Raw genomic sequence first — 12,476 nt, 5'->3', positions numbered from 1 at the left:
GAGTTCTAGATATTCGCAGGCATGTTCACATAATTCAGAAAAACAAAATCCAAGCCAGGTTTGTCCTGAAGGTATTGGGTCTCATGGCGGCAGCCATTACTCTTCTTCCCGTAGCTCGCTTTCATATGCGGATCCTTCAATGGATGCTTTTTTCCCAGTGGTCCTTTCAACAACTTTCAATGTCACACAACATTTTAATAACCCTGTCTTGCAAGAAACACCTTTCTTGGTGGATGGTCTCCCCTCAAGTCCTTCAGGGCAGACCATTTGTTCCTTCTCCCCCGGTCGCCACGGTGACAACGGATGCCTCCCTGATCGGGTGGAGGGGGGGCATTTTCAGGGCAGGACGGTCCAGGGCACATGGCAACCATACGAGTGCCACCTGCACATAAATGTCTTGGAGATGAGAGCAGTACTTTTAGCTTTGCAAGCCCTTCAGGACTCTTCCCATCGGGACTATTGCAGTTCAGGCGGACAATATGTCCGTAGTGTGGTATATCAACAAGCAGGGTGGAACCAAGTCCTATCCCTTGTGTCGAGAGTCTCTCAGACTTTGGCAGTGGGCGATCTCCTCTCAGCGGTTTCTGATAGCAATGCACATCCCCGGGAAGTCCAACATCATAGCGGACAGGTTGAGCAGAGCCATTCTCATGCCACACAAGTGGTCTCTCAAACACAGTAGTGGAAGAAATTTTTCAGAGATGGGGTCGACCATGCTGCGACCTTTTTGCAACACCTGAAAGCAGCAAGTGCCCCGACTTCTTCACTCTCTTCCCGGCCACCCCCAGAGACGCTCTAGTCCACGATTGGCCCCGGGGACTTCTGTATGCCTTTCCCCTCTTTCCATTAATCACTCAATTGATTCAGAAAGCTACCGCCGTGAGAGCCACCTTGATCCTCATTGCTCCTTACTGGCCTCGTCAGATATGGTTCCCGTTCCTGCATAGTTACCTCTTGGGGCAGCCCCGGCATCTGGACCCAGTGCCAGATCTCTTGACCCATCAATCGGGACAGCTGCACCACTCCCTCCAATCTCTCAACCTCACAGCTTGGTTGCTCCAATTCCAACCCTAGCCAGGCTTCCCCTAATTTCCCATTCTGTGCGTGACATACTTATAGCTTCCCTAAAGTCATCCACCAGGAGGATTTACGCCAGCAAGTGGAAGCGTTTTTCCTTCTGGGCAGGAGCTAGAAATATAGATCCCTTTACTGCCCCTATCCAATCAGTCCTAGACTTCCTAGCCGAATTGTTTCACTCAGGGTCTTCTTCCTCCACCATCAGAGTACAGTTAGCGGCTATTTCGAACTTTCATGCAGGCTTTTCGGACTCCAGTATCATGTCCCATAAGCTTTGTAAAACTTTTCTCAAAGGTATCTTTTTGCTTAAGCCCCAAATCAGGGACCCCCCACCGCAGTGGGACTTAAATTTGGTTCTAACCTCCTTGATTCTTTCCCCCCTTTGAACCTGTGGCTTCCTGCTCCCTGAAATTGCTATCTTGGAAAACTCTCTTTCTGGTCACCATAACATCTGCGAGAAGAGTATCAGAAATTCAGGCCCTTTGCATTCGTCCACCTTGTCTAGTTTTCCATAAAGACAGAGTGTTCCTCAGGACTAATCCGTCCTTTTTACCCAAGGTTTCTTCTGAAGCGAACCTAAACCAGACTATCGATCTTCCAGTTTTCTTCCCCAACTACTCCAACAGAGCGGAACAAAAACTGCATTTTCTGGACGTTCATTGTCAACTCCGTTACTATTTGGATAGAACCAAGCAAGCTAGGAAATCTGAGCAGCTCTTCCTTTCTTATGCAGAAGGCAAGAAAGGCCTTCCAGTTTCCAAAGTAACCCTTTCTAGATGGCTGGCATCTGTGATCACTTTCATCTATCAGCTCAGACGCCAAAAGCTACCGTCAAGGCCCAGGGCTCACTCAACCAGAGCATTAGCCACCTCAGTAGCTTTTCAGGCTAGATTACCAAAAGATTCCATTTGTGCGGCAGCCACTTGGGCCTCTCCTCATACCTTTATCTCTCATTACAAATTAGACATGGCCTCCAGAAGCTGGGCTAATTTTGGTTCCACCGTTCTCAAGAGTCTGTTCCGATGAGCCACCCAGGGTGAAGGTGCTAGGGATGCGGTCCCATCCAGCAAGAATGAAGGCGAGATTGACAACTTAACATTGAGAAGTTATGTACCTACCATAACGTTCCATGTTAGTTGTCTTCTTCTCGCCTTCTTTCTTGCGTCCCACCCCCCATCCCCCTAGCCTGGACAGACCTAAAGGATCCTTGGGGATCTTCTTCTTGCCTCAGTTTGACCCCTAGGCTATCCCTTCTGGTAGCTATAGGTCTAGGTGACTTTCTAGTTAGGTTCCTCTCCTCCTTTTGTTGGAGAGCTAAACTGCTAAGGTTTTCAGCTATCAAACGAGATCTGGGTAGTTAGCGCCTAGAATTATGGGATATAGGGTAGCCTCAAGCCGGTATAAATAGCTCTCGAGCTTTAGTATAGGCCGAGTCAGAGCCGAAGGTTGGCTCCAAACCCATCCAGCAAGAAAGAAGGCGAGAAGACAACTAACTTGTAGTAGACTAAAGAAGCACTCCACGGCTGGCACACCACGAACAGTTTATTGTACAGATAACTGGTTAGCGCTTTCACGTTCAAATACAACGTTTCTTCAGACCTCAAAAAATAAAATCCCATCATGCCTTTATATACTTTTCTTAAAAATCTCATTAATCAATTAACAATGATGATGAATAATTACAATTAAGTACAAAGTGTAAATAATGTATATAGATTTGTAGTAAATATAAATCTTAGCAGAATTAAGTAAAAACACAACTGTAAATATGGACATATATATAAATATTAACTTTATGCATCAAAACACTTTGTCACCTATATAAATAAATAAAAATGAAGATATATAAAAAACCCCTATGAAAACTGTGTATCATAGTTTAATAATAAATAATTACATTTCAAAGACATTAGATATAGAATGTGCATGATGTATTGTGTGTTGTATATTATAAAAAATATATATAAAATATATGTATGGGATGAAATTATCCATTCACTACCTAGTACATATAGAGGAACTAAAACACATGAACAATATTGTTTCCATAGGAAATAAAATGTATATCTCATGCATATATCAGCCTAATCAAAATTCTAATTATTAAATTGAATGATTATTATGATATATACTTTCATGCTATCAATGTCACAGGTGTATTTATACATATAAAATAAAACTCAAACTTAAGGTAAATCAAATTAATGTTTGTATGACTTGGCCATGAGGAATGGTTTCAATGAAATTTTTTCATTGAGGCCATGTCCCTTATTCTTTGAGTCTGATGATCCACTTATTCTCCTTTTCTTCGGTGTAATTTTTAATTTTGCCTAACCTGTCTGTTCTCATAATTAATTCCAGCGCCATGAACTTAAATCTATGTGTTGTTCCTTTCATAATAACATGTTTGGCTAGAGCATTATTTTCATTTTCTTTATTAATGGCGTAAATATGCTCTCTAACTCTTTCACGTAGGGTTCTGTTTGTTTTCCTATGTAAAATGAGGAACAACTTTGACATATTGCTATGTATATGAGGTCTCTACTTCTGCAGTCTGCATACTTATCAAAACTAATTTTCCTTCCATTATCGGGATGTATAAATTCATTCCCATTCAGCATGAAATTGCATTGATTGCAGTTTCTGCAAGCAAAGGTCCCCTTCCTTATTGATTGTGGAAAATTCTCATTGTTGTGATCATTGTGCTCATAGCAAAGTATTCTTTTTAAGGATTTCATGTTTTTGTAGGTAATGTTAGGCCTGTCACCAGCTATTTCTTTGATTCGATCATCTATCATAAGTAATGGCCAATTCTTATTTATTATTTCCTTTATTTGATTGTTTTTGTTAGTATATGGTATCACTAACCGTGTATGCATATTTTTTGTAGTCTCATTTGAACTCCCCTTTGTTCTGTTCTTATGCCTATGTAGGTAAGGTTTTCCTTTCCCTTTTCTAAGTCCATCATTTTCGGTGATGACTTTTTCAACCTTGGTTTTGTCATATCCCCTCATTATAAAGTTCTCCTTTAATGTATTTTGTTGTTCCTTGTACCTCATTTCATCAGTCACCAGTCTGGAAATTAATGACTGGTTCTTGACTATATTGGGAAAGATGTGTAGGATGCATGCTTTCTTTGTGTAGTAGATTGTTCCTCCAACACTCCTTTCTATACAAATCTGTGTCTATTCTCATTCCAGTTTTAGTAATCCGTACATCTAAAAAATCAATACTATTAGTCGATGAGGTATATTCAAAGTTCAGAAAATCTGTTGTTCCATTGATGTAAATGACAAATTCACTTAGCATGTCCATAGTGTCATCCCAAATAAGGAAAACGTCATCTACGAAACGTTTGTAAAATTTTATGTGCTCTGAATATGGATTGTTTCTCTGTATGTATGTCTCCTCCCAGTAAGCCATCACTAAATTGGCATACGAGTTGATTATACAGGTTTTTGTGCACTTTTGGTAACCCTCTATAAGTGGGTATCACAGGTTCTTTGACCAAGAAATACACATATAAATCATTGTCAATTATACCACATAACATATCATATAACATTTCTTGTATATTTCTTATTACTTTGTTTAGGGACACACCATTTAAAGTTTCATATGTATCCTTTTCATCTAGCAACTCATTCATTTTTTCAACATACATATCCTTGTCCATTATTACTACTGAACCACCCTTGTCTGCTTGTCTAATAATAATATCATTATTCAGTTGTAATTTCTTCATTGCTTCATTTTCATCTTTGCTTAAATTGTAGTATTCTAACCTATCATGTTTAGCATAGCTATTCATTAAATCATTCTCACATGACTTTTCAAAAGCTTCTACAATATAATTAGATGGAGGCATAAGTGTAGAAGGTTTCTTGTAAACATTATTGTATAAATGTACATTTCTATCACCAAAAGTGCACAAAAACCTGTATAATCCACCCATGAGACCCATTGTGTCAGGGAGGGGATGGGCCACAGAGCCTCTCTCTATTTATTTAGAAAAACAGCTCAAACCTACGCTAAATGGAATTACATCTATATTAAAGGATACTGAGGAATTCTTATATGAATATGCAGAATACATTGAAAATAACACCAACATTGAGAAAGACATTTTGGTAACACTAGATGTTACATCCCTTTTCACATGCATTCCCAATAGTACAGGGATAGACTATGTAAGATTACTCCTCATTGAAAAGGATACCCCAAGTAATCTAGTGATAAGGTACATGATGTTACTAGAAATAATCTTAGAAAATAATGTTTTCACATACAATGGGAGATATTATTTACAGAATAAAGGAACAGCAATGGGAACCCCAGTAGCCAACTTGTATGCCAATTTAGTGATGGCTTACTGGGAGGAGACATACATAAAGAGAAACAATCCATATTCAGAGCACATAAAATTTTACAAACGTTTCGTAGATGACGTTTTCCTTATTTGGGATGACACTATGGACATGCTAAGTGAATTTGTCATTTACATCAATGGAACAACAGATTTTCTGAACTTTGAATATACCTCGACTAATAGTATTGATTTTTTTAGATGTACGGATTACTAAAACTGGAATGAGAATAGACACAGATTTGTATAGAAAGGAGTGTTGGAGGAACAATCTACTACACAAAGAAAGCATGCATCCTACACACATCTTTCCCAATATAGTCAAGAACCAGTCATTACGAATTTCCAGACTGGTGACTGATGAAATGAGGTACAAGGAACAACAAAATACATTAAAGGAGAACTTTATAATGAGGGGATATGACAAAACCAAGGTTGAAAAGTCATCACCGAAATGATGGACTTAGAAAAGGGAAAGGAAAACCTTACCTACATAGGCATAAGAACAGAACAAAGGGAGTTCAAATGAGACTACAAAAATATGCATACACGTGTTAGTGATACCATATACTAACAAAAACAATCAAATAAAGGAAATAATAAATAAGAATTGGCCATTACTTATGATAGATGATCGAATCAAAGAAATAGCTGGTGACAGGCCTAACATTACCTACAAAAACATGAAATCCTTAAAAAGAATACTTTGCTATGAGCACAATGATCACAACAATGATAATTTTCCACAATCAATAAGGAAGGGGACCTTTGCTTGCAGAAACTGCAATCAATGCAATTTCATGCTGAATGGGAATGAATTTATACATCCCGATAATGGAAGGAAAATTAGTTTTGATAAGTATGCAGACTGCAGAAGTAGAGACCTCATATACATAGCAATATGTCAAAGTTGTTCCTCATTTTACATAGGGAAAACAAACAGAACCCTACGTGAAAGAGTTAGAGAGCATATTTACGCCATTAATAAAGAAAATGAAAATAATGCTCTAGCCAAACATGTTATTATGAAAGGAACAACACATAGATTTAAGTTTATGGCGCTGGAATTAATTATGAGAACAGACAGGTTAGGCAACATTAAAAATTACACCGAAGAAAAGGAGAATAAATGGATCATCAGACTCCAAAGCACATAAGGGACATGGCCTCAATGAAAAAATTTCATTGAAACCATTCCTCATGGCCAAGTCATACAAACATTAATTTGATTTACCTTAAGTTTGAGTTTTATTTTATATGTATAAATACACCTGTGACATTGATAGCATGAAAGTATATATCATAATAATCATTCAATTTAATAATTAGAATTTTGATTAGGCTGATATATGCATGAGATATACATTTTATTTCCTATGGAAACAATATTGTTCATGTGTTTTAGTTCCTCTATATGTACTAGGTAGTGAATGGATAATTTCATCCCATACATATATTTTATATATATTTTTATAATATACAACACACAATACATCATGCACATTCTATATCTAATGTCTTTGAAATGTAATTATTTATTATTAAACTATGATGCACAGTTTTCATAGGGTTTTTTTATATATCTTCATTTTTATTTATTTATATAGGTGACAAAGTGTTTTGATGCATAAAGTTAATATTTATATATATGTCCATATTTACAGTTGTGTTTTTACTTAATTCTGCTGAGATTTATATTTACTACAAATCTATATACATTATTTACACTTTGTACTTAATTGTAATTATTTATCATCATTGTTAATTGATTAATGAGATTTTTAAGAAAAGTATATAAAGGCATGATGGGATTTTATTTTTTGAGGTCTGAAGAAACGTTGTATTTGAACGAAAGCTTAACCAGTTATCTGTACAATAAACTGTTAAGTGCCAGCCGTGGAGTGCTTCTTTAGTCTACTACAAGTTATTGCCATTTTTTCTTGAGAAGCACCTTGCCTGATAACACTTGTGTGTTTTTAGAGAAGACAACTAACATGAAACGTTATGGTAGGTACATAACTTCTCATTTTAGAAGACTTAATACTGAAAACAGTATTGATCTCTAGGCACAAAGTCCAAGCTGTAAACCAGTTTGCTCTTCCTGTCCTAACTTGCAGTTTTGGAGTGTTTGACTGGCCCCAGCAGGTGTTGGGATAGGTTGGACAAGAAAACAAGGGTGCTTCATGCTCGTCAAATGATGTATAAAAATCAGTGCATACCAAGATTATATATTCCCCTTTCCGAAGGAGGTATGGACCTCCTTGAAATTGATTATATGTATAGATCTGCAATTGTGGGACTGCATACATGTCTGCTGACCTCACAAGACCCAAATGTAGTGAAGGTTTTTTGAAGCATGAGTAGAATAAGTCCGAGGTGACTTCCCCACTTAGTTTAGCAAAAGCATATCCGCATCAAGCAGGAGGGGAAATCAAACCAGAGTTAGATAAAAAATCGGGCAGCAACTGAAGGTGCCAAAAAAGCAAAATAATCTATGGTGAAGGATTAGATGAGAAGGCAAATGTGGAAAAATACAGTTGCAAGTATAGAAAACTCTTGGAAGCAACCTCATGTTGTTCAGGATCGAATGCTGGAATGGTTAAGGAGAGGTGAATTTAAACCAAAAGACGAAAGGTTAATATTGGCAGCCCAAGATAGTGGACTACATACTTGTTGGTTTACAAAGGCCACTAAACATGTGGGAGAAAGACAAATGTAGGTTTTGTAAAACAGAATTGGAAACAGTCGCACATCTTGTTGCTGGTTGTGATATACTGATGGAAGGACTGTCTACTGAAAGGCATAATAATGTGATAAGACTGTTGCAGTGGGGATTGTGCAAACATTATAATATTGAAGTAGCTGAAAAACACTGGAAGCATGAGACACGCCACAAAGCATTATTTAAAATTTGTCACATGGAATTACCCATTACCAACAGTTCAAAAAAACTGATGCGAGAAAAACTGATATAGTGGTCCATGAAAAGAAGACAAAAGTAGCATTGATCATTGAAATTGCTATACTCGGTGACTACAGTGTCTTGCATACAGAGAGAGATACAAAGTCATAAAATACCAAGACTTGCAGGCAAAAACAAGGGCAATGTGGAAGAAGGATACCCAGGCAGTTCCAGTAGTAGTAGAAGCTACAGGTCTCATAAAAGAATTGCAGTCATACTTAGTTATATTACCAATACATGTAACTCCGTACGAATTGCAGGACTCATTACTGGGCACATTGCAGATGCTGCAAATAGCACTTCTGTCTGACATCAAATATTGAAACAATAGTAATTTCATGAACTTTAATCATACTTTGACTTAGGAATGGGGTCCATTCCCATCCCATCATGGTATTAGAAAGCCAGAAGACTTGGAGAAATTAAGTCATTCCCAGTGTATTACACAGCAAGCATTCACTGTCATCTCACCCAGTGCCAAAGACTAGGCACTACCAATGGTTTTGGACCATCATTTGAGATTAGCGTAGGTGGCAGAAACTGATACAAATAGTCCATGATGATTTGTGGTGTAGGTGATGTTACTTGAACAAGCTGATCATGTGCAACCCACCTGATTCTTCTTGCGTCGGCAGTTTTGTACGTTTACGATTTCCAGCCTGGTGGTTCATATAGTTAGTGGAAGGTTTGCCACCCCTTTGGTGGTGATGGGTTTTGTAGGTAGTAATATGTTGAGGTTTAGCTGGGAAGGGTAGTATAAGGCCTTAAGGCTTTTCGGCTTCTAGTTAAGGCCAAGAGGGACTGGTGTCCAGTGCTGATTTAGGGCACTAGTATGCATCTTACTGACTTTGTTGTGAATGACCATACCTTAAATGTTGGATGGCTGTTAGTGGAAGGGAAGGACATCAGAGCTCCCTTGATAATGGAAAGGACGCCAGTTTGGAATCCTGCATCAGTGCATGTGCTTCCTGTGCACTTGAGGGGGCATAGTAGTGGACACTGAAAGTAGCAATGTGTGTTTTTTTTTTTTTTTTTTAGGAACGACTTTAATGTAGAAAGTTGCCAGATTTTAATGCCTTCAGTGCAGTATTTGCATCTTACAGGTGGTATGCATGCTGTAAATTCATAACATCATTTTTGTATTCTCCTCTGCTTGCTTTGACTCAAATTTTCATTTTTTTGGTTAGTGCAACAGAGTTTCTCTTTATGCATCACGTGTGAAGCACAAGTGCTGTGTTGATTTTTTTGCTACGTAGAAGTGTTCTCTCCTTTACTGAAAAAAGTATACATTGATCATGTTTAGAAACTGTGGCAAAATATCCTGTGATTCTGTTTTGTAGGCCTCGACTTCAAGCACAAAGAAAATTCGCCCAATCCCAGCCCAGTTCTCCCAGCACAACTCCAGTGAAGACTGCTGAGCCAATGTTACCACCTCCAAAAACACAGATATCTGACCTCACGAAGCGGAAACCCAAGACCGAAGATTTCCTCACATTTCTATGCCTTAGAGGTAAGCTTGTTACTGTTGAACAGGTTATTAAAATGATTGTTGAGCTGATATGCTTAAAATGGTTTTGTTGGCTCTTTTTTTGGGTGGTTGGGGTTCTCTGACACAACCAAACATTTTGCAGAGCTGTGCTATTGGTTAATGGTAACATTTTGTATATATGTATTTCACCCAATTATCAGAAACTTGCTGCTCATTTCTGAAGTTTTTAACATGGGTAATTTCTGGTGATTTTATTAGAGATGCATTTGCTTATGCAACCCCCCATTTTCTAACATGCTGTCTCACTTGTCATGAAGTGATAGTTGAAAGTTCTGTTTTAACAGAATAAGTTCAACCCAAGCAAGCACTTTAAGCAGATTTTCTGCTTTGGAGTAACGTAACAGTTGTGTATGCAGGTTTTGCTATGAAATGAAGTCTGTAAAATCAGTAAGGAGTAGAATTTGGTGCTTTTGTCATGTTGAGGTGTCTGCAGTTACTGATTTGCTAACTCCATGGAACTTTATGAATGATGTGATAGCAGTGAAGACCAAGTAGTGAATAATCACATTCTCTATTTGTAGCATTGCATGTCTGTTTCAAGCACTTGGAGGGAGAAAGAACCTAAAGGTGCTTGGCTTGCATTCACTGATTTTTCAGTAAAGTTCTGTGCAGTTGACCTTGTTCAAATGTTTCTTCTCACCCAGTGTCACTTGTATGTAATTTGGTTCACAAGGACCAAACTTTTTTTACCTTCATTTGCACTTGTTTCTGTGCTACAGTTCATGAAGATCCCACCACTTTACAGTTCAATTCTTGCAACATTTTTGGAAAGGAGTTTGACTCAGCATACTAGACAGAGCTGCTACTTTTGTTTTCATTGTGTGTAGTCATGCTTCTCAACTGTGTTGCTCAAGATTTATGGACAGAGTCAGAAATGAAAGGACAGATGACTAAATTCTAAAGTTCTTAGAGTAACTGGTTTTGCATTAGCATGCATTTTCTAAAGGATATGAAGTCTGAAACTTGTATATCTGTCATTAAGTTACTTCAGTCCTCAAAGGTCTCACAAATTTTACAAGTAGTAGACCAAAAATAATAGGCATAAATTCTGGACGTGCAAAATTTTGAACTGTTAATAGGTATGTTAGCCTTGCATGCTGAGATTGTCCTGCTGTAGTCAGTAACTGCTGTTAAAGCACATTGCGACTAAATTGAAACTGCTTTCCACATAATTAGTTGGAGAAACCATTACATGAAAAATGTTTCTCCATAAATTTAAGTTCTGTTTTTGGCCAGTAAAGTGCTGCTTTTTATCTCTGTAGCTGTCTGTAGAAGGTTAGGGGGCAGCATGGAGCTCTGAATTAATGTGTTACTGCACCTCCGTGCTTGGTTTTGGAGGTAATTACCCGGGTGTCTTATGTAACCTCATGGTTTTTCACTAGTTGTTTTTGGTTTCTCCCCTTTCCAAAGAGTTGCAAAGTAGGTCAGTTAGTGATCCACCAAGTTGCCATTAGGTGTACCTTTTTATCTGTGAATTTGAGTTCTGTGATAGACTGGTGACTTCAAGCCTTGTGCCAAGTCACCTGGAACAAGCTTTATCTCCCCTGTGACACTAAAATGGGTAAAACAGGCATTGGAGAGTGAATAGATGAAAAGCAAGCAACTTTCATTTAACTTGCTAGTTCTTTAATGTGATAACTATCAGTCACAGATTAAACTGAGCTGCTACACTGCATTAACAGTTTACATACATAGTAAGTATACTTTCTGTTGGGGGGGATTTTTTTTTCTCCATGACTAACGCTTAAACAGGGTTTTAAATGCTGAATGTTCAGTCTGTTTTGCCATGAATGAAATGGATTGGTGCCTTTCTCAGACAAGTTTCTTTGTCTTATGCCTACTTAAGTGCCAAGGTAGGCGTCAAGCTTCCCTTTGACAGTGAAATGAATTAAATGGGTAATCTGAGATTTGTGTTAATAAAACAATAGACTGTAAGTACACAATGAAAGACTTATTTTGGTATCTTGTAGTTAGCAGTGATAAAAGGAGGTTCAGAAATGCTGTTACTGTTTTTTAAGATCATCCATGAAACTATCAACTCCTAGAAATGCACTGATTAAATGTGGTGGAAAAGGGGAGTTGTGTTTAGGTATTATGGTGGCACAAACTGCATAAAAAAGAAGGAAAAGGCTAAAGGATAAAATCATACCAGTTCCCTTGAAGTTAGTTTTGGTTCTTAACTGACAAGTATGCAAAACATGTAGGGATTCCCATGCTTTAGTGTTGCATCTAGTCACTGTGAAAAAAATTCAGTTTCAGTATGGATTTTTTTAACTTCATATCTGATCATTATTACACGTGTCTAATAAGTAAATTTCCATTTTTCTCTGTTTCTTGTGCAGAGCTGCTTTTGTTTCTAGCCTGTTTAAAAAAAAAAAAAAAAAAGGCACAGTTTACCTTTTTTCTTAATGTTTTCCATTTCAGTGCGTTTGAGATGTCCTTCAAGAATGCAACTGCAGTCATAACATGTGGGTTGTCCTGCCTCAGGCAGCCCTCGGTCGGCCGGATTCCAAAGTCTGGGT

The 12,476-nt window shown here is 37.9% G+C and overlaps 1 protein-coding gene across 1 annotated transcript in view; it reads left to right on the top strand.

Moving 5' to 3' along the window:
* Nucleotides 1-12,476, top strand: part of JARID2 (jumonji and AT-rich interaction domain containing 2) — a 1,781,868-nt gene that overhangs the window by 116,120 nt on the left and 1,653,272 nt on the right. Inside the window, exon 3 of the mRNA XM_044065716.1 lies at nucleotides 9,746-9,915. Within this exon, the coding sequence (XP_043921651.1) occupies nucleotides 9,746-9,915 (170 nt within the window). The remainder of the gene's footprint in view (nucleotides 1-9,745; nucleotides 9,916-12,476) is intronic.

The sequence above is a fragment of the Protopterus annectens genome, chromosome 3.part0, assembly GCF_019279795.1.
Source record: "Protopterus annectens isolate FY-2018-M chromosome 3.part0, PAN1.0, whole genome shotgun sequence".
In the NCBI taxonomy this organism is placed as follows: Eukaryota; Metazoa; Chordata; order Ceratodontiformes; family Protopteridae; genus Protopterus; species Protopterus annectens.
The sequence above is the reverse complement of the archived record's forward strand: the minus strand, read 5'-3'. Positions and strand labels throughout refer to the sequence as shown.